General features: G+C 52.7%; 10 protein-coding genes across 10 annotated transcripts; 3 read left to right on the top strand and 7 right to left on the bottom strand.

The window, feature by feature from the left end:
- Positions 1–371: 371 nt before the first annotated feature.
- On the top strand, positions 372–1788 carry J4E93_004998 (uncharacterized protein; the record flags this gene model as incomplete). Its single annotated transcript, XM_049342922.1, has 3 exons — positions 372–380; positions 475–539; positions 711–1788. The coding sequence occupies 3 exons, from the start codon at positions 372–374 to the stop codon at positions 1786–1788; spliced, it is 1152 nt and encodes a 383-aa protein (XP_049199922.1).
- Positions 1789–2064: 276 nt separating this feature from the next.
- Positions 2065–2672, bottom strand: UBC7 (Ubiquitin-conjugating enzyme E2 7; the record flags this gene model as incomplete). Its single annotated transcript, XM_049342921.1, has 2 exons — positions 2065–2318; positions 2429–2672. 2 exons carry the CDS (start codon positions 2670–2672, stop codon positions 2065–2067), a joined length of 498 nt encoding a protein of 165 aa, XP_049199921.1.
- A 471-nt stretch (positions 2673–3143) lies between these two features.
- On the bottom strand, positions 3144–5189 carry J4E93_004996 (uncharacterized protein; the record flags this gene model as incomplete). Its single annotated transcript, XM_049342920.1, has 2 exons — positions 3144–3765; positions 3814–5189. 2 exons carry the CDS (start codon positions 5187–5189, stop codon positions 3144–3146), a joined length of 1998 nt encoding a protein of 665 aa, XP_049199920.1.
- Positions 5190–6331: 1142 nt separating this feature from the next.
- J4E93_004995 (uncharacterized protein) lies at positions 6332–7345 on the top strand (the record flags this gene model as incomplete). Its single annotated transcript, XM_049342919.1, has 1 exon — positions 6332–7345. One exon carries the CDS (start codon positions 6332–6334, stop codon positions 7343–7345), a length of 1014 nt encoding a protein of 337 aa, XP_049199919.1.
- A 469-nt stretch (positions 7346–7814) lies between these two features.
- On the bottom strand, positions 7815–8716 carry J4E93_004994 (uncharacterized protein; the record flags this gene model as incomplete). The annotated part of the gene is made up of 2 exons (XM_049342918.1): positions 7815–8107; positions 8164–8716. 2 exons carry the CDS (start codon positions 8714–8716, stop codon positions 7815–7817), a joined length of 846 nt encoding a protein of 281 aa, XP_049199918.1.
- A 1739-nt stretch (positions 8717–10455) lies between these two features.
- Positions 10456–11433, bottom strand: J4E93_004993 (uncharacterized protein; the record flags this gene model as incomplete). Its single annotated transcript, XM_049342917.1, has 1 exon — positions 10456–11433. One exon carries the CDS (start codon positions 11431–11433, stop codon positions 10456–10458), a length of 978 nt encoding a protein of 325 aa, XP_049199917.1.
- A 1930-nt stretch (positions 11434–13363) lies between these two features.
- J4E93_004992 (uncharacterized protein) lies at positions 13364–16000 on the top strand (the record flags this gene model as incomplete). Its single annotated transcript, XM_049342916.1, has 4 exons — positions 13364–13505; positions 13557–13589; positions 13640–14878; positions 14931–16000. 4 exons carry the CDS (start codon positions 13364–13366, stop codon positions 15998–16000), a joined length of 2484 nt encoding a protein of 827 aa, XP_049199916.1.
- A 973-nt stretch (positions 16001–16973) lies between these two features.
- J4E93_004991 (uncharacterized protein) lies at positions 16974–20340 on the bottom strand (the record flags this gene model as incomplete). The annotated part of the gene is made up of 3 exons (XM_049342915.1): positions 16974–17786; positions 17843–20081; positions 20135–20340. The coding sequence occupies 3 exons, from the start codon at positions 20338–20340 to the stop codon at positions 16974–16976; spliced, it is 3258 nt and encodes a 1085-aa protein (XP_049199915.1).
- Positions 20341–21686: 1346 nt separating this feature from the next.
- J4E93_004990 (uncharacterized protein) lies at positions 21687–21969 on the bottom strand (the record flags this gene model as incomplete). The annotated part of the gene is made up of 2 exons (XM_049342914.1): positions 21687–21886; positions 21936–21969. 2 exons carry the CDS (start codon positions 21967–21969, stop codon positions 21687–21689), a joined length of 234 nt encoding a protein of 77 aa, XP_049199914.1.
- Positions 21970–24710: 2741 nt separating this feature from the next.
- On the bottom strand, positions 24711–26021 carry J4E93_004989 (uncharacterized protein; the record flags this gene model as incomplete). Its single annotated transcript, XM_049342913.1, has 1 exon — positions 24711–26021. One exon carries the CDS (start codon positions 26019–26021, stop codon positions 24711–24713), a length of 1311 nt encoding a protein of 436 aa, XP_049199913.1.
- Between the last annotated feature and the right edge of the window lie 326 nt (positions 26022–26347).

The raw sequence follows: 26347 nt of genomic DNA, 5'->3' as shown, positions 1-26347 counted from the left end.
CCCAGAACACAACCCTCACCGATGGTGATCGTATATCGCCAGTAGATCGAGGTCATCGAAGATAGAGATGTCGTAATATATTGTTGAACAAACGTCATGCAGGACGGCAAACAGCGTGCCCATTCATTCCACCCTCATTGCCCCAGCTATCTGACTTCCCCATAGAAGATAGCAAAGAGCCGCACCTATCCGCCGTTCACCGACGCATCTGCCCAAGTCACATGCATCGTGTGGCACCAGCAAACAACCTCGTCGCTCCTACCTCGCTCTTACCCCGCCCCCGCTTTTGTGCCTTATAGCCTGCGTGCCCCGCCACCTTTTCTTCCCTTAGCCTCAATCACGCCATATCCGCCAAATCAGCATCGACGACCATGATCCAGGTACGCCCCCAGATTTTTATATGGGTTTCCTAATGCGGTAGACTATGTCGATATGTTTATTCGGGTTGATATGACAGGGCTGATGATGCGGTAGAAGCTTGAGTACTCGGTTGAGGAGCCGCTTAATCGCGAGCCGGAGCTTGAGAAGCTGGTTGAAAGGTACGTCTAGTGTTCATTGCATGTGAGGGTGAAGGAGACTGGGTTGGGAAGAGATGATAGGAGGCGCTAGTAGGGGACCAGCCGTTCACGCACGGCGTCCTGAAAGTGGGCTCAGTCGATCATAATCCTTGGATCCAGGACACTCACAGTCCAATTTCAAGATCTACGCAGTCACGATACTGATACAGTCTACAGTTTCATCACCAAAGACGGCTACGACCGCAATCACGGACCCATTCCCCACATCGATGCGAGCACACACAAAGTCTCCGTAATAGGACTCGTCAACAATGAACTCTCGCTTTCCATCGCAGACCTCGAAGCACTTCCTCAACACACCGTAATATGCGCACTACAATGTGCTGGAAACCGTCGTCACACCATGCGTACAAAGTTGAAGGAGGTGTCCGGAATTGACTGGTTCGATGGCGCAGTCATGAACTGCAAATGGACGGGCCCCCTTCTTAAAGACGTTCTGGAGAAGGCTGGTGTCAAGGTCGAGGAGAACAAGCTCAGCGAAGCGCATGTGGCTTTCTCATGCTACCAGACGCCTACCCAAGAAGATGAGTTCTACGGGGCCAGTATCCCACTATCACGTGCCATGGATCGGGAGAGTTCGATTTTACTCGCCCTTCAAATGAACGACAAGCCTCTTCCACCAAACCACGGTGCTCCCGTCCGCGTTGTTACTCCTGGTATCGCTGGAGCGAGAAGCGTCAAGTGGCTTGACTCCATTTCCGTCCAACTGACCGAGAGCCAAAGTCACTATCAGCAACACGACTACAAAGTCCTACCTCCAGAGGCCGATTCGAAAGAAAAGGCGGAGGAGTACTGGGGCAAGGTCGATGCTCTACAAGACATGCCGGTCAACAGCGTCATTGGAATTCCCAAATCGGGTAGTACTGTGCAACGAGACGCAGATGGGACGATTGAAGTCAAGGGTTATGCACTGCCTAGTGGAGCGGATGGACCCATTGTCAAAGTCGAAGTCAGTGTCGATGGAGGGGCAACATGGACGGAAGCTGAGTTAATCAAAGCCTACGAGGGGGAAGATGCTCAGGATGTTGAACTCAAGTGGGCGTGGGCTTTGTGGAAGGCAAGAGTCAAGGTTGAGAAGGGTAAGGATGTCGCAATTTACAGTCGGGCGACAGATAAGAGCGGTAATGTGCAGGAGAAGTGTCCAAAGTGGAACTTCCGCGGCGTGGCGTATAATGGGTATGGAGAGGCTTCAGGATTGGAGATTGTCTAAAGGTAATGGTAGGATGGCTGAACGGACGATGTGGTAAATTGGACTGATTGTGTGCTTTTGGTATTCATATGACTAGATTAGCGTGGCCTGATTTTCGCCAGCGATACAAGTTCAACCTTGTAGCATCACATGGACCCTATCGCTTGTTGTGTCACTCATCCTGAAAGAATCATGATGTCTTTCTACACATATGAGCTACATAATACCCAGCACCGAAAAGACTCCTGTTACGCTATGCATCCATTATTCGTGATTTCCAATCTGTTCTCAATTCCATCACAGCCCCAGACTCTTCCTCACATTCGTCCGTACAATCTTCTCATACTCGTCGCGCTTCTCTCTCCACATACGCGCCGCATCTACGTTTGCTGGACTCTCGTCGTTCGGCTCTGCTAGCATGCTCATGACGCTTATCAGGATCTTTTCGACACTTTGTATGGGTGACCATCGTTCCGAGGCTTGTTCGTAGTGCATGGGGTCTTCGCCAGGGGCGTGCAGGATGGATATGCAGACTTCGCCGTTGGGGTATACTGGAAGTGTTGTTAGCTTGTGATTCTAGTAATAATAGCTCATGCGTCTCGAATGGACAAGAAAGCGTCCCAGAGCACAATCGGAAGCATGTCCACATTGTCAAACATACCATTTGGATGCCACATCTCCGTCATAAACTTCATCTTCGGCGGCGCAAGCGGGTAGTCCTTCGGAAACCGTAGTTCGGCTGGGAAGACGCCGCCTTCGAAGGGTGTGCCTTCCGGGCCTTGGATCAGCGCTTCCCACACGAACATGTCGTCTTCGCTGACTGGGCCCGCGGTAATGCCTTCTGGCGGGTCGTTCGAGAGCATGCGGTATTCTTTGAAGAGGCGCTTTGAAGCTGAGGACGCCATGTTGTGTATCGGTTGGAAGCGGGGGTGTACAGACGGGAGTGAGGGGGTCGGTCGTGTGCGCGGGGTGGGTTTGGGTTGCGGAAGGTCGGAGTCTCGGTCGCGGAGTAGGGGTATCTGTTCAGAAGCGGGTTGTAAAGCGCGCTGTGCTTCCAACTATGGGGTTTGAACAAGGTGTAGTGTCTTTGGTGGTTGAGTGAAAGCGTTCCGGTCGGTGAATGACGACGGTTCCGACACGTCGGCTTTAGTGACGCGGTTTAGCGCCTGGGCACGTGCCCAATCCCTTGCTATCCACGTGGGCAGGTACACACATGGCAAGCACGAAGAATTACACCTGACACAGTCATCGTAATGCTCCAGGGCTTGTCATTACTCGGACTTTGGAAACAGCCACCTGATGAAGCTTGGGCTCCAGCGTTCATATCGGAAATGGAAGATTTATTACAAATAGCCTTGAGGTATCATCATCTATCGCTAACCAAACACCTCGATCATGAACCTATACTCAAGCTTCCTACCCTCGTTCCTCGCCCTCGCACTCAGCATGCTGCACTGATCGGCAATCTGTTGACCGATAACAGGTGGGCCGCAGAAGAAAACTCCAATCTTGATCTCATCATCTTTGTTGCCATCTTTTTCGTTCAAACGATCTGCCAGGACCTTGCTCATATCGTCGTAGTGTGCTTCCATAATACCCCGAATGTCCGGACGTCCGAAATGAGTTGGATTGACAAGACCAGTGATGGGTGATTGCGGATGCTCATCTGTGCGATGCTTTTCGAGCAGCCATCGGAATACGTGTTGGGAGATTTGCTTGCGCTTCTGCGTTACGTAGGTGTTGATGCGGATGTCGAGATCTTCGCTGTTTGGTTTCTGACGGAAGACTTCGTTGAGAAGATCGGAAAACCAGAGGAGGTTGTTCTTGTCGCGGACCATCCAATGTAGATCGACTCGACGATGGTTCGTGTACGGCGAAGGCTCTTTGGGCGTTTCGTCGGGCGATGCTGGGGAGTCGTTCGCAGATTTGACGCGCTCGAGCTCGTGGTGTTGGAGGTCGGTCAGTACACCCGAGAAAGGTGTTATGCCAATACCAGCACTGTGAAATGTTAGCAAAGTTTCCGAAGAAACAAAAGCGATGACTTACCCAAAGACCATGCTGTACTCGAAGTCATAGAACCGCTGAGCTGGTGCACCGAATGGCCCGTCAAGACCGATCTTGATGGTCTTTCGTCCTCCTTCTTTGGCCAGATCGCGCAGCGAGTTTGTCCAGTCACCGTCTGCTTTGATGTGAACTTGCATGGTGTTGTTGATGCAAGTTGACACGGTGAATGGATGCCACTGGAACCGGGATAACTGCGGGACCTGCACAAACACGTATTGGCCAGCTTTGTAGTCCCACGGGCGAGTCTTGGGTACTTGAGCAGTAATGGCAACAGTCTCGTCGTCTAGTAACTCAAGATCTGCAAGGATCGGGCGGAAGCTTAGGATCAAGCGCCACACGCGTTCGCAGAGAACCATGAGAGTAGGGAAAGCGAGCCAGTAGCCGAACATTGGCCACTGCAGCAGATGGGCAGTACCGTGTGCCATCATGAAACCGATGATGGGGAACATGAGCAGATGAGCTAACTGGAAGACCTCGTAGCTCCACTTTCGTATTTGGGGCATGCTCATCAACGCGAGAAGGTAGAACAGGCCGAGAGACGTGAGACCAGTCCACCCTGGCAATGATCGAAGGTAGTCAGTGTATGAACGTGGTACAGCGTCCTGTCCGATGACATTGGCAACTGCGTCCTGTCGATTGGGCTTACTTCCAAAGACGAAAGAACCGCTAAGATGACCAATAGCATGTAGCGTCGCAAACACCAATGCGACAATGGACATCTTGATGTGGAAACTCTGCGATAGGTCCCAGTTGATGAACCTGGAGATGAAGTAGAAGCGCCGAAGGAATGTCGAGAGCCATCGTGACATGGACAGGATCAGAAAGAAGAATGTCGGGTACAGCACACCGGCGCATGTCTTGGACAAGACAGCTCCCCATCCGAACGCTGGCGTATACTGATCGAAGGTAAGGTACTTGACGAATTGCCAGACACCAAACCCTATCATCAAGGCCAGCACCAGGCCAAGGAACATTATCTCAGGGCCTTTGACTGCCCAGTAAGCACGCGCACGCCGGTGAAGGGGCACCTGCTTCAGGTAATCGTCCTCATCTTTTGCTTCTTTCCGGTCTTGCTCCAAGGACGGTATCTCCCATGTCTTGACAGTCTTTGCGAAGGTTTCTCGGTTGATGTGGTCGTCTCGTGTTCCGATGACATTCCTGAGAAATTCATGCCGAGCCTCGTCGCCCCGAGATCCATGGTGGAGGTTATGTGGTTGCGCTTTGGGTGCTATCTCCTTGTGTACTTGATCCAGCTTGCGTTCCAGCTCCCAGTAGTCGACATTGCCATCTTTGTCGTGATCGAGATCGTCAATGAACTTCTTGATTTCGTCATCCGTAAGTGACTGTTGCGGAGCCATCGACGTCCGAGGAGTGCTAGAATAGGGTATGATCTGCTTGGGAGTAGGTGGTGGATCAGCTGCCACATGTGGCTCAACGGCAACGATAGCCTTTAAGGCTTCCCTTGGTCAGTTCCCTAATCAGCTCATTTGTTTGTTGATGGTCGAGGCACGTAGGCCAAGGCCTTGCGATGAAGTGTCGCCAATAAGAAGAACCCATCACTGTGATACCAAGACGACAAGAGCACCCAAGACGGAGTTGGCGCCGGCGGACGCAACTTGTAACTCTGGCGGAGCGGAACTTGCTTCCTATCGCACTCTCCGCCTGCTGCACAGCCACTCAGCGGCGCGACCAAGACTTCCGCCCAGGTGTTTTGGATGCTCATCATGCAAGCTTGCGCGTCAGGTCTGGACATGTCGGAGGAGGCGTTCAGCCACGAGTTGCATTGGCAACGCCGCATTCATCGTCGAAAACAAGATCTAGAACCAAAGATCTTTTTCAAGCGCTATGCGGATGATAGCATTGGTCGCATGGCATCTTCCGTGATTTGTTCAGTCCGTCGAAACGATTCCTCACCTGACGACCTAGTTGCGATTGCGACATTCATGGAATGCATCGTTGTCCCATATTCAAGGATATCATCGTAAAGGGTGCACAGCGGTTGATAAGGCCCAGAAGACTGAAGACGCGTTGAGTGTTGAGTGGCACGGTTCTGGTGTTGCCCAAGAAATTAAGGCTTGGCATGGAACAGTCGGCACGCGCGACCCATGGTTTCGTCATTGTGCTTTTTGCGCAACGCGTACCGCAATCCTTCACCGTTGTGTGATGGCCGAGACATTTTACAAGCACCTCCAGATCGGCCCACTCTCGGAAGCGTTCATATCTTCCCGCTTTTAGTCAGGGTCTTCTTTATCTGGCCTAAACGCTGGGTCACGACGTCATTGAAGCCCTGGCATCCCGTCTTTTTACTAGAGAACGAGTCGCCCTGCGCGCGTGGGCTTGCTAAGGCCCCGTAATCGACGATGCGTGCTCCTCCTTCTTTGCGCCCCAAGATGCATTCACCCAAGCGTCCTTATTCCCACGCGTCTAGTCTTTCTCCATTCCTTGCCACGGAGCTGCCTCCGTCTTTGTGTTTACAACCACGGTCTTCAACATCACCATCATGACAGATGCCAGCACTCCCAGCACAACTGCCAAGACTGGCTCTTCGATACAGCTCACCCATCGCAATGATCGCACCTTCCTCATGGCCGTGGTCCAGTCCCTGGTACGGCTAATGCGCGTTCGCATCAGCAACCGTCAAGCCGACCACGAGGACGGCTCAATCCGACTCAAGCCCAGCAAATCGAACCTCAACCAGTGCACCCTCCACGAACGAACCGTATGCGACATACACATATACGACGTTGTACCACCCAACAGAGCGGAGAAGAGCTCGAAGAAGCGGATATACTACTTCGCTGGTGGCAGTTGGCAGGAACCGCCTTCTCCACAGCATTACAAGATATGCGCTAAGCTTGCCAAAGAGATGTCTGACACTTCGATCTCGATTGTATCGACACCTCTTGCCCCCAACGACCCCGCGCACAAATCTTTCCCTGTCTGCCAAAAGACATACCGCGCTTTGATGGCCGAAGCGGAAGAGGCTGGAGAGAAGGTTATACTGGCGGGCGACTCCTCCGGGGCGAACATCGCTCTGTGTCTTGTGCTGGAGGCTCTACGGGAGGATGGCGAGAATGAAGGCGTAGAGATCAAGCAGCTTCCACATCCCGTCGCTATCATGAACGTATGCCCTTCGACCGACCTCACTCGCAAAAACTCCGACATCGATAAAGTGGCACCTCGAGACCCTCTCCTCACACCCAAAATCATCAGAGCCACAGCGAAGGCATGGCAAGGGGATTGGGACGCCGCCGATCGCCGAATTTCCCCCATCAACGCCGACATCTCCCTACTCGCGAAGAAGGGCATAAAGGTGCATGGAATAACTGCTGGATGCGATGTGCTGAGCCCGGACGGCGTCATCTTTCGCAAGAAGTGCGAGGAACACGGTGTCATCGGCGAGTGGGTCCATTGGGAGAAGCAAATGCACTGCTTCGTGCTGACTATGCCTTACGGGCTGGTCGAGGCAAAGGACGCCTGCCAGTGGATCGTTGATGTCCTGAAGAAGGAATGAGTGGGATGACGATGTCTTGTGTCCGAGTAAGAGATACCCTTGCTTTCTGTGCGTGCGCGACCGATTTAGGTATAATAATATTACAGCTTTCTAGCATATCCTCAAACTTGCAGATCACGTCTCGCGCTTTCATGCTCAATCCTACAACCACACATACCTCCCTCCACTGGCCGCTCGGCGCCACATTTCTCGCGACGATGCCAAAGATTCATCGTCCGGCTTGATCGATACCAGACTCGGCTTCCGCGTTGGGCAGAATGTGCTTGGAGAGGCTTGTAGTGGTTCGGTGCCATGCATTCGGCAACATCCTGCAAGATATGACCGGACATGGGCGAGGACGGTGTCGCCAGTTCGTCACCAGGCGTTGCCTTCATAGTGGCCGGATCAGCAACTGCAGTGTGGATGCTCTAGCCTGCGATGATGGGTCTGTGTGCTTGGATAGGTAGTTCCTTCACCTTCCAACGCGTCCTCAGGGCCCGAACGCCCGTAAGTCCCGGGTTGTCACATGGCTCTCACTCTCCACCAGAGTAAGCTCATCGACTGAGAAATTGTACTCGTCTTTCGCTTTCCGCGGCTTCGAACCACTCCCGAACGTCAAAACCTCATCAGTCATGTCCGGTTTCGACCTTTTCCGCCCCATCTCTACAAACTCGTCGCTGTTCGGGCCTAGGAATCCCAGGTCCACAAGCCGGTTTCGCACTTGGGTCTCGGTCTTCTCATCGTAGAAGTAGTGACCGGTCCTTACGAGGCTCCGCTGCATAACTAAAGTAGGTGTCAGGGTTTGTCTAGTATACTGTTCGCACATGTGCTTTACTTACTACCTTTGAGCGTTGGTATCGTGGCAGCGATCAATGCAAGCTCTAGTTCCAGCATCGACCACAATGTAGGCGCGACTGTCATGAAAAAGGTGTCACCACCCGGTGGTATCATACTAGCCTTGACAGTACGCAGGATGGCGAAGGATGAAGCGAACAGTCCAAGGCCCATCAGAACACCAAGGAAGATCTTTTCGCCACGCGGCCGCTGTAGTCTCCGAATGAAGGTTATCGGTATCAGCGAGAACATGAGGTCGGTCGAGATATGCACAGCGCTTGCCGCAACGATGTTCCCAACGATGGCTTCTTGTGGCAAGCATTCCACTTTTTGCGTCAAAAAGATGCTGGGATCCCAGTATATGCTGAATGGTCGGCATTGCAGAAACTGAAACAGAGTCGAACTTATGGTCGTGAGGATGAGCAATACGATCATACAGGAGAGGAAGATGCGCCAGGCACGTGTCTGCTTGATACGAAGCAAGAGGAGGGCGACTGAGATCTTGACAAGTCCGATGGAGAAGTTCCAGAGAGCTTGGCAATAGAAGACGAGTCGCATGGCGGCGAGACGCGAGTCTGCCGAGACATATTTTGTCCGCTGGCCGAAGCCGTAAGAGCATGCCAGGCAGACGATGACATACTTTGCTATCGCAAGGACCTGTGGATATATGATATCAGCTCTGCGCTCGTTGGGATCAGGATCCATCTTACCGTGGCTGCGACCGCCGTCCAATCATCCATGTGCAGATTCCAGAAAGGCCGCACTCTCGACCAGAGCCTTGCAGAGAGTAGCAAGACAGCAAAGAGTGTCAAACTCCCACACACACCAAGAAGAAGAGGCGCCTGAGTATCGTTGCGCTCAGGCCCGGGCATCAGCTGTCTAGATCGCAGCTCCATATCGCAATAACAAAATACGGAATAACGACTCCGCGACAAATTAGATTAGAAGAAAGAACTACCCTCAGACGCAGCGTTCACACCTCTCCTTCCTATACCACTGCACCGACTGTTTATCAGCATCTAGCCGCCATATCCCGTCATCGCCATCGCATAAACAAGCCTCGTCCCCAATCACACGACCCTTACTTCTCAGGCTTCCAAGCCACACGATCATCGTCTCAATCGCTAGCTTGGTTGGCTCGCATTTTGGCGTTCGCAAATACTGCCCTGTTGGCATAAAGTCGCCGCGTGTCAGATGTGTTTCGCGTAGTCGCTTTCATCCTTGTACCCCACAAACTTATGGTCTCGGATGTGATTCCGAGTTCTGAGGGTTATGCAACTGTTGGTTCGTGTTTGAGAGTGGGGAGGAGAGATCAAATCAGTTGGTGGCGGTGAAGGTCGGGCGTGATGGAGATAGGGTTATGAAGGCACGGGAAGGGCACAAGGCCGAACTTGACAAATACTCGCGTTTTACCATACTGAATCACAGTATTGACAGAGTTCGTTATGTCGTAACATTAAGGAAACGGCCTGTACAAGGCTGGGGATATGGTGGGGTCTTGCCAAGCCCACACTCAAGCCTCGCTCACGTCAACTTCATAAATTTTCTGTTTTCTCATTTCTCCACATACGACCATAGGACACTGAGAATTAGGCTTCCCGTCCGCTCAGCCATATACAAGCAGTGTACCGGCGGATTAGTAGTTAGGTGGGTGACCACTAGCGAATCCCCGCTGTTGTATGTTTTTGTCAAAAACTCTTCTTTTTGCCCAGTCAATCGCCTTGGACCTACTTCGCCTTTTTTTTTGAACTTGAAGACATGGCTCACTCTATATTTTGCGTATATCCTCAAGCGGAGCAGCGGTGGTGCATTCAGCAAGACGTCTGCGGTCTGCCTAGGCAGCGGCAGAGTGCTTCCATACATGCGGGCATAGATGAACAGCGCGCAGCTCAACTTCCAGCCGTAAAGTATTTTTGAGACTTTTAATCAGGACCGCTCTGGTGTGCCATTGAGGAGTCGTGTGTCACATCGCTGACACTGCTTCTGAAGATTGCGACGTTCTTAGCCGTGCTTGAGCGTCCACAGCGTCGAGGTGATATGTCGTTGGTGCAACAGATCGACAGCTGGGTCCAAGACGCGAGAGGCTATAGTAATCTGGTCAGAGCGCGAGCAATGGCGCAAACTATGGATTAACCGCAACGTGTTGCCTTGAAGTCATGTCGCCAAGTCTACACGCGTCATTTTTGGTGGATTTGTTGGAGAACAAAGGCTGCTAGATGTATCCTTGAATAGTATTTGTTGAGAATGTTGATAATGTTACCGCCTTCGACCCTACTGCCAACGCTTCCAAAGCATGATCATGCAAACTTCAGGTTGACAGGTAAATCATGGTACATCTGATAATCAAACTCGTTGCTCCACTCGACAATGAACACTTTGGTCAGTGCGACAGCTCCCATCAAGTCAAGCTCCTTCTCTTGATCTGCTAATCGCCAGAAGTGCGTCTCGTCCAGGCGGTCCATGCTCCAGTCATCGACCAGCGCACGCATAATGTCTGTTACGACACGTACAAGGTCACCAGAATTTCCCTTTCCGAGAAGAATAGCCGAGGCCGCCATTTCACCCATGTTGTTGCAAACGAAGCTGCTCTCCCAACCTTGGCGCTCGAGCAGATGTTGTTTCTCTGTCACGGTCCGCTTTAGAAGAGCAGCCAGCTGAGATCTAAACCGGTCCATGGTAGCTTTTGAGTACGCTAGGAGGATATCGCGCATGCCACGATGTATGCTCCACGACAAATGGTTCCATGGAAGACAATCGAGCGCTTGCGCAATAGCCTCTTGTTCTTTTCTAGGGATCAAGAAAAGCGTGTCATCGTGAGAAGGATCTTTGCTCGGCACCTTGAGCGTGAGGTAATCCTCGTTGACCTGTTTTGTCGAATCCTGGTCCCGAGCGAAAATGTAGTCGACTTCGTACACTTTGCCTCCCAGCATATTGTACAAATGTCGAGACCCATGCGCTCCAGGAAAGCCTTTCACAGCGTACTCAAGCACATAGATGCCCGCCGGCTTGCGACCGCAGAACGCTAGCTGCAAACCAGACGGCGCTACGATGACTCCGGCGAGCATCTGCGTGCAGCGGTTGGTCCGTTGCATGAAAGTTGGAGGGTAGACATCGGTATTTTTCTTGTGCGAGTCATGAGGTGAGAATTGCACGACGGCGTCCTGGCCAATTGGCCAGGTAATGTACCATTGGCCATTGTATGAAGCGTATCCGGCCCGGAATCCAGACGCATCGCTGTACGAGAAGGCGACCCTAGCGTTGGTAAGCGCCATCATGGTTATCAGCGTCGTTCTTGAGATGGATACACAAGCATGTGCTTGGTATCGCGCTAGTTGCATCCTCTCCAAGGATTTCCATTGCGTGCGTCTGTCGCGAGCCTCGCGTGAACGATCTTCTGTTTCAACGACGGTCTTCTCTTGCACGTGTTCCGTAGCTCTTTCCGCTTCTTCTATGGATGGGCTCGGTGATCGGAGCGATGCAGCTTGTCCGGGTGGAAGATGGTCAAAATGAGTGCCCAACCCGCCTTGCCTGGGGGCGTAAATAGCGGAAGGCGCGTCAGGTGGATGATCTGTTTCCCGCAGAACCCGTTTTCCAGATTTGCGACTAGAACAGGGCCGTACAATGGCGGCCTTCTCACCTTCCACCACGATAACTTTTCTTGGTGTCCGTACCAGAATCCTAGATATGTCGGGGTGCGATGACTGTGAAAAGGGTCCAGCTTGTCATTGATGGCGCTGGCTTGCGATAAGAGACCACCCAATCCCACCGCTGTGACCACGAACGAAAGCCATGTCGCGACATCTGATGATGTTTCCATTCTGAAGAGCCTGGCAGTCAAATTCTCCATTGTGTGTTAGTGTGCGCGCAGCAATGGTGGAGAGAAATATACTTACATGGTGCGGGGACGCGCATATGTATGAGGGTGCAGCTAGCCAAATCGCTCGTACGGGTAACCGGTGATGCAGAGCGCTTGTCTAATAACACTCAAGTAGTAGACAGCCTGGTTTATGAATTGATTACCAAGGGCGCATATCTAAGCGCCACCATGGGCGTGAACTACATCGTTGCCTGATGCCGTGCCAGACAACCCGTGTTCATGCACAATGTACTTTCATGTCACAACCAGCCTTGTAACCGCCCAGCGACATATGCCATCCTACTCAACAAATAAAGCGACCTTGAAGCTCTTGTCGCGCGGGATTTTATCATCGAATTCCGGGTGTCCTCACAGTTTTCGTCGCCGCACAATGGCATGATGGGATCGTAGGGTCGGAGTGGGATGCCCCTCTCGAGGCTTATCTTTGGTAGGGGTACACAAATGACTATAGCGTGATGTGTGCTTACGTACGCAGTGTAGTAAGCAAAGCGAGCCTTGCGATTTTGCGTTGTTCGCTCGTTTATTGCAGCATTCCGAGTTGGAGTTGTGCGATCCAAAGCGGATGTGGATGAACTCCACGGTTGGAGCAAAGTTGGAGATGAGATCGAGCATACCTAGGTAAGGGCCAGAATGACGTACAAGATCTCACGTGGAGCGCGACTTAGGTTTAGCGGCACTCGGTCTAAGCTTCCTAATTTCCCGACGAGAGATGCAACACCAAGCCAGCTGTTGCTCACAGACGACGCCATGCGATCATCAGGATTTCCCTTGCTGAGATCATTACGCGTTAAATTCCCTTCTTTTGCAATACCAGGCGAAAACTTTGGGTCGCGGTCAGCCTGACAGCACGTCGTCTTCGCCGGCTGTGCCTCCAACACGCGTTACAATGTACCGAGATGCACGCGCAAGGCTAATATCAGACGTCCCACCTCAGGCCCCGGCTCGACCCTTCGTTCGAATACACCCCGTATCCCACCTGCACTACCAACCGGAGGTCACGGCTCCAATTTAGTACAGCATGGATGTACCGTCGACGTTACCCCGCAGCCACCTGCAGTCGGCTGTAATCATGCATATCACCGCAACACCAGAGCTTTAGAGCCAGACTATCGCCCTGCTAGGAGATGATGGACGGTACAAGATGACTTAAGAATGCTACCTGAATTGCTTATGCGGCAGGTAGCATGGTCTTGGAGCATCGCGTCACTGCCAAGCGTGATGGAACGGAAGGGATAAATAGTTCGTGTGGGGAAGCGCGATGAGGAATCTGCGTAGTCGATGTTTACCTTGGGTGATTTCACCAAGAGTGTTTCGGTTCAGCTACAACCATGGGCATTCCTTGCGTGAAGCAGGCGTCAGCTCTATTGCTAGGTGTATTCATAACGTCTACGAGCGCGCAGTACAATTCCTCGCAACCACAGAAAAGCGGATATCAATATGTTGATCCTCTCATCGGGACGATCAATGGAGGTACGAACGCAATGCTCTGGGAGAACGAACAAGTCGGTTGACCACACAAAGGGCACGTATTCCCTGGCGCAACATTGCCATTCGGTATGTGGTTACCTCTCCGATACAAGTCAGCGCCTACTAACAACTGCGAGGGATGGCCAAAGCGGGGCCTGACGTGATCGGCGAAAACCAAGGAGGATTCTCTTCTAACGACTCAGAACCTATTTACGGTTTCTCGCACATGCACGACTCGGGAACAGGCGGCTCGCCGTCACTTGGCAATTTCCCAATCTTTGCGCAGGCCGGGTGCGAGAACGACGACATCAACGGGTGCCAGTACTTCAAATCACAACGAGCTGTCGAGCGTATACCTGGGGCTGTTCATGCCAGACCTGGCTATTTCGATATCACACTGAAGGATAACATCAGGACGGAATCGACGGTCACAAATCGCACAGCTCTATATCGTATCACCTTTCCCGAAACGCCGACGGCGCCGAACGCGACGCTGAGTCCGCACATTTTGCTTGATCTAACAGATCTACCGAACACAAGGAGCGAAGCAAATATCACCGTGGACGTCGAAACCGGGCGTATGACTGGCAGCGGGGTGTTCTCGCCATCGTTTGGAATTGGAACGTACAGGTCACATTTCTGTCTCGACTTTGATGGTGCAAAGATCAAAGATGCTGGCGTATGGCAAAACACACGTGCGACAAACAGGGCGACCAGTCTGAATGTCGTTCCCGGCGATGTGCGACAATCTACCGTCAACACACCAGCAGGTGGATGGGTGCAATTTGAGAAGCCCAGCCAGGGTAATCAGATCCTTGCGAGAGTTGGAATGAGCTTTGTGAGTGAGCACCAGGCCTGCGCGAATGCTGAACGCGAGATACCCTCGTGGGGATTTGATGATGTCGTCGCGGCTGCCGAGGCTGCATGGCGCTCTAAGCTAGACGTCATTACGGTTGAAGACGGCGGTGTTGATCTGGTCTTCCTCAAGGCTTTCTGGAGTGGCGTGTACAGATCCATGATCAGCCCACAAGACTACACGGGTGAAAATCCTCTTTGGGAGTCCGACGAACCGTACTACGACTCCTACTATTGTATTTGGGACAGTTTCAGATCGATTCATCCCCTGATCACAATCTTAGATCCCCACAGTCAAACGCTCATGATAAGAAGTCTGCTCGACATCTATCGTCACGAAGGATGGCTGCCGGATTGCCGCATGAGCTTCTGCAAAGGATTCACACAGGGAGGCTCCAACGCCGACATCGTGATTACGGACGCATATCTGAAGAACATCACTGCTGGCATCGACTGGACTCTCGCGTACGAGGCTCTCGTAAAAGATGCGGAAGTCGAGCCGCCCAACTGGGATGTTGAGGGTAAGGATTTGATGCGTGAGCGGATACTAATTCTTGACTAACAACTATCTAGGTCGCGGTGGTCTGGTATCGTGGAAGGAGTTAGGCTACATACCTACCGAAAACCTTGACGTCGAAGGTGTGGGCACAGAGACACGCTCAATCTCCCGGACCGTCGAATACGCCTACAACGACTTCGTCATTGCTTTACTAGCCCGCGAACTTGGCAACACAGCTGACTACCTGAAGTACTTGGAACGTTCCGGAAACTGGCAAAACATGTTCAAGGCCGACCAACGAAGCATCATCAACGGCACCGACACCGGCTTTGAAGGCTTCTTGCAGCCGAAATTCCTCAACGGCACCTGGGGCTCTCAGGATCCGATCTTCTGCTCACCACTACTTAATTTCACTGGTTGCTACCTGAACCCCGCAGGTGGCGAGACATACGAAGGCCCTGTCTGGCTGTACACTTTCTTCGCTCCGGGAGACATGGCTACTCTCATCCAGACTCTCGGAGGCCGCGAGCGCTTCGTCGAACGCATGAACTGGCTGCACGAATCAGGTGTCTTGTACCTCGGCGACGAACAGGCTTTTCTCAACGTATTCCTATACCACTACGCAGGCCGTCCTGCTCTCTCCGCTGAGCGCGCCCATCAATACATACCCTCATTGTTCAACGACACCGTCGTCGGCATCCCGGGCAATGACGATAGCGGCGCCATGGGCTCATTCGAAGCCTTCGTAATGATGGGCTTCTTCCCTAATGCCGGACAAGACGTATACTTCATTATACCGCCATTCTTCGAATCGATCTCCATCAAGAATGGCCAGACGGGCAACACAGCGACGATTCGGAATGTCAACTTTGATGCGGCTCATGAGAACATCTACATTCAATCTGCCAAGCTCAACGGTGCACCTTACACGAAGAACTGGATTCAACACAGCTTCTTCTTAGAAGGCGGTGTCTTGGAGTTAACGTTAGGCCCACAGGAGAGCAATTGGGGGACGAAGGCGGAAGATGTGCCTCCCAGTCTCGGACCTTTTAACAACACCACTGTACAGGGTAGAGACTCGATTAGTGCGGATCGTAGGTGGGCTATGCCAAAGATGGAGTTTGGATCTGTCGGTAGTCAGTGAGTAATCCAGCATAGCACGACACGATCATGAGAAGACAGATAGCTTGACTGAATGCACACAATACTACGAGTCAACAATGACCACGAAGATGACTCGTGCATGACAACCAGGTATCTTACAGTGACTGTAAAGCGTGAAGGTCAGTGCGCGATCTTACTATTTAAACGGCGCCTTGCAAAGGGTATACTCTTCATACACCCCTCGATATTTGCAGCCATTATCTCTCGCACCCAAAATCCTTTGACCATAGTTCTCATCAACCATCGGTGAATATCACTGTCCTCACAAAACACCATGTCGTCGGACCCCACAAAGCCAGAGTGTGAACCCACCCAATCACAGCCAACAACTTCGAAACCTACCGCGAAAGATATCCAGAACGCACTTCAAGAATGGAGAAGCGAGGGACGCAGATTGTTAAAGCTAGGGAGGCAGGAGGATGAAGCTAGAAAGAAGGGAGCTATAGCAGATCTCAAAGTCTTGGAAAGACAGATTAAGGAATGTGGCAACCTTCACAGACAGAAGGGTGACGCATATCTGAAACTGAAAGAGTCTGGCCAGTCTGCAGAATGAGGGGAAGCGTGGAGAAGAAGCGCCTGAGATGGCTGGCTGGTTGGGATTGGACGACGGTAACCCACTTCTGAGACCGTTGGCTTCAGGCATGGGGTTGGTGGTTGGGTGATGGAACTTGTTTGAGTACTGAGCGTTTCGCATGCCCGCATGGGGATGGGGACGAACTGAGTGCAACATCGAATCAAACCTGCACTTGAAAGCAATGAAAATGAAAGAGCGACTGTGATGGTATTCATCGTAAAGCTATGACAGCGTGTATGTGTCATTCAATCGTGAGTCACACTAATGAGCGACTATGGGTCAATCCAAAGAGACATGAGACCAACTACTCCACTTCCACTTCCATACTAATCATGTGACAATTTGTTCCATCCACCATCCACCAAAGAAAGAAATCTTTTTACTTCTCCCTAACAGCAACACCACCGTTCAATCCAGCACGGGCCTCAGCATCTTCGCGAGAGATGACCCTGTGGGCACCAGACCAGATACCAAGGCTACGCTTGATAGCTTTCCAGCTCTCGATGGCGCTAATGTAGATGACGACGCAACCAAATGCGACGCCCCACTCCCAGGTGATGGCACCATGCTTGAATACCTTCTCGTTGATGATAGGGAGGTAGACAATAGGGAACACGACGAGCAATCCGGCAATGACCGCGAAGAAGAGGAAGCGGTTGCGCCAGATGGTAGTGAAGACCGAGAGACCAGCCGGGGCTGAGGAAGGTGTATTGGGGTACATATTAAAAAGCGAGCGAGCGAAGTGCTTGACCTCCCAGGCTGTGACGAGCAGGAGAAGGGTGATGGTTGCGTATGTGGTCGCGCGGGCACGGAACACAACCTCGCATGTATCGTTGTACCCTTCGTTGCAGCCAGACCCCAGATTACCGCCGCCAGGTCCGACATAAGCGACGATGGCGAAGGAGAAGAGACATAGCGCTCCCATGAAGAAACCGTAGATAAACTTGTCTGTGATCAACTCGGCTGTGAAGACACCCTTCTTGTTGTCGTGCGGTGGTCGGTACATGCTGTCTTCCTGCGACTCTTCGAGTCCGAGACCGATGGCAAGGAAGGACGAGGTGATGAGGTTGACCCAGAGAATCTCAATGGGAGAGAGCGGGAAGACGGAGTGGTTGTCTTGATCCTTAAAGGCGAGACCGATGAGGAGGAGGATGACTTGCGCGATGTTCGAGATGAGAAGATGCATGAGGAACTGTAGCATCATATGTTAGTAAGTGATCTTGATGGAGAAAGAGCGGGACAGCATACCTTCTGGATGTTATCAAACAAACGTCGGCCTTCTTCGACGGCCTTCACAATGGAAGCGAAGTTGTCGTCAGTGAGAACCATCTCGGCGGCATCTTTGGCGACGTCACTTCCTGTGCCCATAGCCATACCGACATTGGCTTGCTTGAGCGCTGGTGAGTCGTTGACACCGTCACCAGTCATGACACAGAAGCGACCCCTCCTGTGGAGAGCCTGTACCATCTTGACCTTGGTGGTAGGGCTACATCTGGCGATGACAAGGGGTAGAGTCTCCATGGCGTCGACCTCATCATCAGACATCCTGTCAAAGTCTTTGGCGACCATGACGGCTGAGGCAGGAGTACGATCATCGATGATGTCCACGTCCTTGGCTATAGCTCGCGCAGTACCGGGATGGTCACCAGTGAGCATGTGCACCGTAATACCAGCGATCTTGCACTCGCGGACGGCACCTGCTGTCTCCAGGCGAGGTGGGTCGTAGATGGCGACAAGACCGAGGTAGTTGAGGTCGGCCTCAACGATATCACGTTCCGAGATGTCAGTGTCGGGTTGCAGCGTCTTGTGAGCAATGCACAAGACACGGAGACCTTGGTTGGCCATGCCCTCGGCAGCTTCCAGGATCTCTGCCCTTTCCTGGTCCGAGACGTTGAGCGCCGACATCATGAATTCGGTTGCTCCCTTGGTGTAGACGTCCATGAGGCCAGAGTGATTGTCTTTGTAGACGACAGTCATCTTCTTGACCTTGGAGTCGAAGGAGAACTCGGTAGCGAGATGGATGTTGAGTGTGGAAAGTAGACTTTCCTTACCCATGTTGAAACGAGAAGCGAGGACATGCAATGCGACTTCGGTTGGTTCACCATGTGCCTTCCAGGTTCCGTTAACCACGTCCTGCATGAAGGCAGTGGGTGGTCGCGAGATGGTGTCGATAGTGGACGCATCAGTGTCGCGATCATCGGCACTGTTGGACTGCTCATAGGCCGCAGCCTTCTTCTCACTGGGAGAGTCGACGCGCGATTCAGAGGGCGGTATGACCTTGGAGTTGTTGCAAAGAGCAATGGTACGGAGGAAGCGAGTGACGACAGTGTCCGGTCTGTAATCATTCAGACTGAGTTGTCGGTCATCAAAAGCGACGTTTCCGCTGTTGGGGTTGTGAGGGTCTGTAATAGCGTCGATGGTGAATGTACCGGCGCCACGCATGAGGGCCGTCTTTGCGACCATGCGACCTTGGGTGAGAGTACCAGTCTTGTCAGAGCAGATGTTCGTGACACCGCCGACAGCCTCAATGGCCGACTGGACTCTGGTAATGACGTTTGCTTTGGCCATTGCCTTACCGCCGACAGCGATCGTAATCGTCAGGACTGCGATGAGCGACTCAGGAATGACAGCTACGGCAACACAGATACCGTAGATGAGTACCTCTCCACCGACCTTCCACTCGCTTGCGGAAAAGACGATGATGGCGAGGATAATGGCGAGACCAAAGAGAAGAAGTGCGAACTTGCTCAGCGTGATCTGAAGAGGAGTTCCGACAAGACCAAGGATGGTCTTGCCGCCGTTCGTGAAGCGCTTCCAGATTCGGACGAAGATGTTGGAAGATTGCGGCCCGGCATCCTTCTTCTGACGGAGCATAGTAGCGATTTTTCCGACTTCGGTGTTCATGCCAGTTGCGACTACAATACCATGGCAGCGTCCAGATGTCACCTCACTTCCGGAGAAGGCAAGGTTGGTCTGGTCACCAGTGGCAAGGTCTTCCTCGTCAAAAGTCTTCCATGGTGTCTTCTCAACAGGAGCGGACTCTCCTGTGAGGAATGCTTCGTTGGTATAAGCGTTGACACCATCAATGAGGCGAATGTCGGCGGGTACGATGCTACCAACGGAGAGCTGAACGACGTCGCCAGGAACCAGGTCCACGGCCTTGACTTTGATGTCCGGTGTTCCCTGGCGTGTGACGGTAGCTTCGGGTGCGGTGAGTTTCTTGAGAGATTCGATAGTCTTCTCGGCTCGGTAGTCCTGCCAGAAACCAACAACGATGTTGAGGAGGATAACTGCGGTGATGACGCCGCCTTCGATGTAGTCGTCTATGCCAAAGCTAATGGCCATGACAATGATGAGGACGAAGGTGAGACTGTTCGAAATCTGCCTTAACAGAATTTTCCACATGGAAAGCCCTTCAGCTCCCTTAACCTTGTTAGGGCCATAGAGCTGGAGGCGAGATTGCGCTTCAGAGTGAGGGAGTCCATGGCTGCGACAGTTAGCAGGAGCACGAGAGTGGTGAGCATGAACAGTGAGCCCTACTGGATGTCGACTCCCAGAGTCTGTGCAACTTCCTCGGAGGTGAGGGTGTGCGGAGCGTGGAGTGTGGGCGAAGTGTCGCCATCGATGGGGTTCGGCTGGAGTTGCCTTTGGTTTGGTGCAGTATGCGGATCCTTACTACCACATATAGGGGGTTCATCGACGTTAGGAGAAGTCTCCTCGACGGCAAGTAGCACAGTTTCACCCATTCAAGTATATGTGATAACACGGATAGTGTTGGTGGTAGAGAGCAAAGATACGCCTTTGCGGGGGAGTAGTTATAGGCAGCTTGTCCTACCAGGTTTAGGCGGGGTTAGCACGCTAGACGAACGACGTGGGTCGTCCAAGCGTAGAGAGGCTTGGAACCTCTTGTCCACCACGCCACATGAATGGCTGCACATGTCTTTGTCGCAGCAAGTATTGCATTAGCAGGTACAATCACAGTGATCAGCTGATGCTCCGGACAAACATGTACCCACAGCTCGGTTTCAAAGACCAGTAGTCAGCGAACGCAGTGAGGCTGGACTAACTCGAAGGCTCATTGACCGAACGATAAGAATCTTGGCTGACGGGCCCAAGCAATCCGGCCTCCGCTCTCCGGTCCTAAGTCTCATCTGTGTGGCTTTGAGGCACTGTGCCGCGATGCCGAGATGTCTCGGCTGTTGGCGTTGAGATCTATCGGAGTACTCTTCGGTACCAAATGTTTGCCCGTTGAAGTTGAGGCAACCAAACCCCGCGTTTTGCGCAATGTGTGTGGAGCCATGTTATGCTTTTGGACAGCAGGAGGATTCGTCTGGGAAATGGATTCCGGGGTCGAGATGCGATAGTAAGCAGCGCTGTCGCATATGACAGGTTGATGTTTGCCACGTATGCCAATTCAGGCTTGGGCGGCGTTAGGTGTGGCGGCACCGCCAATGATACGTCTCGCAAGCCAATACGCCTTGATAGAGACGCGTAGAGACACTGCACTAGACCTGCAACGCATCGAGCAGTCGTCGCGCGGCCGAGTGAGCATTGTCGTGAAAGATTGGGCCGAGCAGTCTGGGGAGCGTACGTTCGGCTGGCGACACAGCGAGCGACCGGCGGTTTTCGGAACAAGATGACGGTGCGACAGGGCTCTTTTGGATATAAGAGACATCGCTGGACATGAGATGTCGTTGAATTTGAGTCTCCCTATCGATAGACAAGCTCAGTGCGTGGAGACCTGGACCTGGCGTGGCGGGTATGTGGTGGGGGTGGCAGTTGCGGCCTCTGCGCTCCTGCTCCCACTGCTCCCACAATTCTGGCATCCGACCGTACCGAGGAACTGTTCCTACAACACAGCGTGTTCGCATCAACTGGTACGCTTCCGACTGGTTGGAGGCTTCCATGCGCATACACATGTTGTCACGAAGAAAGAGACGGTCACAACAAGTTGGTAGTCTTAGTGAACAGAGAACGCTTTTGATTGTGCGCTACGAAATATCTCAATATGCGCCAAATACCCCATCCCAATGCCCATTACCCTATATATGCATCATAAAGTCATAAAACACCCTTCCGCAATTCGCCCAGCTCAAATCGCGCGTAACGACTCAGCTTCCGACATGCTCGAACTTGATGAGCGTCTCGGCGCAAGCTGGACATCCGCCTCGGCGAGCGCGGCCTGCATCGAGAAGCCAAAGGTGGCTGCGAGGTATTGCGCATAACGAATGCGGTAGGCCTGCGCAGGATCTTCCTTTGGCTTGAGAAGCTCCTTCTTCTGTGATGAGACACCTGCTGGAGAGATTAGATGGGAGGCTTTAGTATGGTTGATCAAATATACCCGATGCGGGATGGAGAACTATTGAAGGCGTCATGGTAGGCGACAAGGTGGGTGAAGATGAAGGTGACGAAGCAGCGGACGAGTTGAATGGAAGAGCAGGCATGATGTCTGAATTCTAATAGATGATAGATGATAGGTGGGTGGTGTGGGTCGTGAAGTAGGCGGAGCTGATTGGCTGCGGTAGAGGTAGTTCGTGGTTTGTATGGAGGTAGTTCTCTGGTGTCGATCCCGTCTTGTTGCGAAAGAGTTTAGATTGGAAACTCGAGATTGGTTGTAGAGTTGCTGTGGATGCGTTTGCTGCTTCGAGAGAAAGATGGGCAGCAGATGATGTCTTTATACGTGGCTGAGGGCTAGGATCGAGGCACCATTCAATCACGATCGCAAGGGCTTCGGAAGCTTCACCGCACAATCAGAAACAGAACGAATCGCGCCGTCACGATAAGTTCCACACAAGAGACACCGATGCATGCATCTCGATCAGCCCGAACCAATGCAACGTAATTGGGGGCAGATTGTTTCCTAGTACAGAAGCGTGATACATGCCGGTTAGCCATCCATGAATGCGCCATTTGTTTTCTGTTACCCCTGGACCATCGCGCTCCCGTAGCGCTTCCCCAGGTTTTTTCATTCGTGCTTGCAGCTTGCCTGTTTGAGCGGTGTAATGTTTTGTTGAGCGCCAGACTACTTTGAGCCCTGTGCATGCAATACCTGTTATAGCAACATCACGATGCTCATAGCAAGTTTCGCGATTGCGTTGTTCGACGGCACACAGGATGTATGTTGCGTGACGCAGATAGTTTGATACAACTACATTTGAGTGGCACCACCTGACTAACTTAGCCAACATCGCTGCATAAACCCAGCTGCGGAGCACATCGCCACATGCCGTAAAGGCCAGTAATACGGTTTTTAGAGACGGGCAAATGACACAAAGCCAATATTCGCTTCTATTTTGCGCTCAAAGATGACGACGGCCCAGGTAGCCCTTGCTCATAGTGGAACGACCGTGCGTTGGGTTAAACATCAGCAGCTACGCCACGACTGAGCCATTTTCCTGCCACAACTGGCCTATTCTCTCTATCGCGCAGGGCCCAGCCAGCTCACTCTGCACCTGCATATCGCTGGTACGGTGTCAGACCTTTCCAGAGAACCACGTTGCTGGCGCACGTCTCCTGGGACGTCGTGGTGCTCTGTGACGACCCATGCCGCGTCGTCTGGCGCCATGCAAGGAAACGGGGAGACCTTTTTCTAGACTACCAGGATCTGCAACTAAACGTCCGCTTCTGAGGGCTGAACCGCAAGAAGCCGCAGCCAAGAATCTCCACCGTGGATGCGGAAACTCATTCGAATTCTCTGCCATGCATTTTGCTGCATGCGCGGTCTGACCCACGTCACACCGGCCCACCGCACAAGACGTCGAAAGCAACTCTTGCGATGGCCCTCCGTCATCCACGATGCTGCAAACATATGCATAGTTTGGTATGATGGCATTTGAGCAGACCAAGGTGGTCTAGAAGCCTCATTTTACGTACGAGAAAACCGGTGTAGGCCGCCGAAACGTCACGATGTCAAAACGCCGCATTGTTCCAAACGTGTTCTATGCAGGCGCCGCATCACCAGGCCTCGACGATCGATGAGGGGCAGCGCCATAAGCGGGACCGTATTGCGGGGCCGATGCTTTGAATCGGATGGCTCGGCTGAAAGCCGTCATTTGTCTCCAGTCGTCAGGCACACAGCTGTGACCGCGGCAACTTCACCTTCCTGTTTATTTTGACCCAAGACTTGGCACATGGTCCTCCATGGACGGGATTTCAGACTCTCCTGCACCATGTCAGCATCCGGAAAGTGCTTTCCGAGGTTGCATGCACCTCGCTATCAAGCACACAGCCACCCTCGACATGCACGATATTGCCTCAACCCAACGCTAGGCTCATACTGTCAGCACGCGCTTTTGAACATGTCCATGTCGCTGCAGGTGCGCCATTTCCTCAAACAACACCAACACCATTATTCCCGCTGTGGATCTGTCGATCCGGTCCAGTCAACTCTAAAGCAACGTCAATCACCGGGCAGCGCACAGCATGATCAATCACGAAATGCGACACAGGAAAAACGTCAATTGCAGCGGTGTTTTTCTCTTCACCGCTACCATGTAAGTTTATCTCGCGGTCGATCAATAGGGCGCGCCCTGCAGGGTGCATGAGCCGATGCCAGGGTCAGACGCAGTTGTACCTGATACACCCACACAATCAACAAAGTCGATATGGAATATTGTCTAGTGTGGTTTCACGAATTGCGCGAATATTGCGACAGATACCGTGATGGACATGTCGCAAAGCTTATTTCGACCGCCCTGCGTACCACGATTTAGATGAACCAATGTTTGCACAGAAGATGTGGATTTGCATTTGATTTTGGATCACCTACTGTAATTTTGAGGCGTTGACCGGAATTCTGACTCTAGATATCGGGCCTACACCCTTTTCATATCAAGCTCGCATATAGTGTGGAACTCATTCGCGAATACCAGCCCTATGCACGCTCTGATGTGTTCGGTCCGCGCACACACACACAAAAACAAAAGAAAGAAAAGCAAACTAAGACGCTCAACGGCATCGTATCTACCGTTAACCATCAGAGTCCTCTGGGCTTCGCGCTTGAGCCTGAAGTTTTTATGCGAGTAGTTTCAGGCGTCTTTACTGGGGCCTTGGTAAGCCAGGAACTATAGTTTGCCTGAGCTGTTCGTCTGAAGTAATTTACCATGGAGACCACGCTCTACCAAAGCTGCCGTTCATCCATGTATCCAAGCTGTTGACCACGGCCACCAAAGTTGCTTTCTGGTTCGCGTGGCTCAGGTGGCCACCTGTCCTGGCTCATCATTGGGGAACCACCTTGCATGCCACCGTCGTCGTCGTCTTGCTCGTTGCCGCGTCCTCTACCAACATCGCCCATGCCATGAACTCTGGCTCCACCACGCATCGCGTTGCGAAGACCTGGGGGGGCGGCGTGGGGACTAGGTCCAGGAGCAGCACGGGGAGCTGGAGGTGGACGAGGTGCTGCCATGTAGCTTGGGGGACCTGGAGGCGCTGGTGAAGCAGCTGCAGTGGCATAGCTGGGTGGTGCTGGACGAGGTGTCGGACGAGGTGCTTGTGGAGGTCCACCACCACCATATCCAGCAGGTCTCGGCGTTGGCATCCCGCCCCCATAACCAGGAGGAGGACCACCCCCATACCCAGGCGGACCACCCCGTCCCAACTGCTGAAACTGCTCACTATCCTGCCAAATCCCATCTTCCCCCAGAAACTCCGCGCGACAAATCGGACACTTCTTCGCATCATCCGGCCGATTGACCAACATCTCTTTCAGACACTGCCTCCCAATAAGGTGATTACATCCGGGTATATTCTTAATCTGAACACAGAGGTGCGACGCGCTCGGCGGCTCCAGACAAATCGGACATTCTGCATTTGGGGGTGTGATGGGCCCGCCTAAGGGCTGCGTGTTCTCTGCCATGAAGTCGGCTATGAGTTCGGTATTTTCGCTCGTGAGACCGTTGGAATGGGGCATCGGTGCTGGCTCGACTTCCATTCTGAAGGAAGGGTCGCGGGGGCCTGTATTGGGTCCGCTGCGACCGTTTGGAGGGCCGTTGGCGCCGTTGCTGCGGAAGGGGTTGGGGCCGCTCCAGAAAGAAGAGGAGAAAGCACCTGGTCCGGTGTTTCGCCCGCCTAGGAGACTTCCTGGGGGTGGGCGTCCTTGAGATGGCGGACCTTGTCCCATGCCCATTCCTCCACGGACGGAGTTGCTGAAAGGACCGCCTGGACCGTAACCTTCTTCGTGTCTGTTGCCGTCGGAGTCTTGGTAGGAGGAGTAGGAGTGTGTCTGGCCGCCTGTCATGGGACCGCCCATTCCACCGCTGTACATGGGACCTGGCCCGCGCATGCCACCCATCATGGGAGGTGAGTCGTTGTAGTCATCATATGGGTCTGGTTGGGGATGGCTTGGTCGGCCTCCACCGCCACCTGTGCGGCCACCACCAGGGCGGAAAGGGTTTGAGCCCCCGAAAATGCCACCTTGGAATGCTGGCATGGTGAGTGTAACTTTTTGTTGTTTGGAAATGGGTGAGGCTGAGGTCGGACTTCTGCGATTGTAGTTGGTGATCCGGTAGTCGTGCTAGATGGGGAGTTGTAGCTAGAAGGACTGGTAAGTTATTGTAGTCGGGTAGCTGTTGAAACGTGACAGTACAGTGTATGTGGTGAAGATATACTCGCCGGTGACTGGAGCGGCGAAGTCTGTGACTGTGAATGTTGTAGCCAACGTCAAGGTATCTTGCTCGGAATTCGTCGGTCAGAGTCGTGGTTGAGATCACTCTCTCGTGTATCGTATTGCGACTGAAGGAGCGGAAGAGCCCTAGA

This window comes from Alternaria ventricosa (genome assembly GCF_023758065.1).
Source record: "Alternaria ventricosa strain BMP 2768 chromosome Unknown scaffold_7, whole genome shotgun sequence".
Classification (NCBI taxonomy): domain Eukaryota; kingdom Fungi; phylum Ascomycota; class Dothideomycetes; order Pleosporales; family Pleosporaceae; genus Alternaria; species Alternaria ventricosa.
This window is presented reverse-complemented; position numbering and strand designations above follow the sequence as displayed.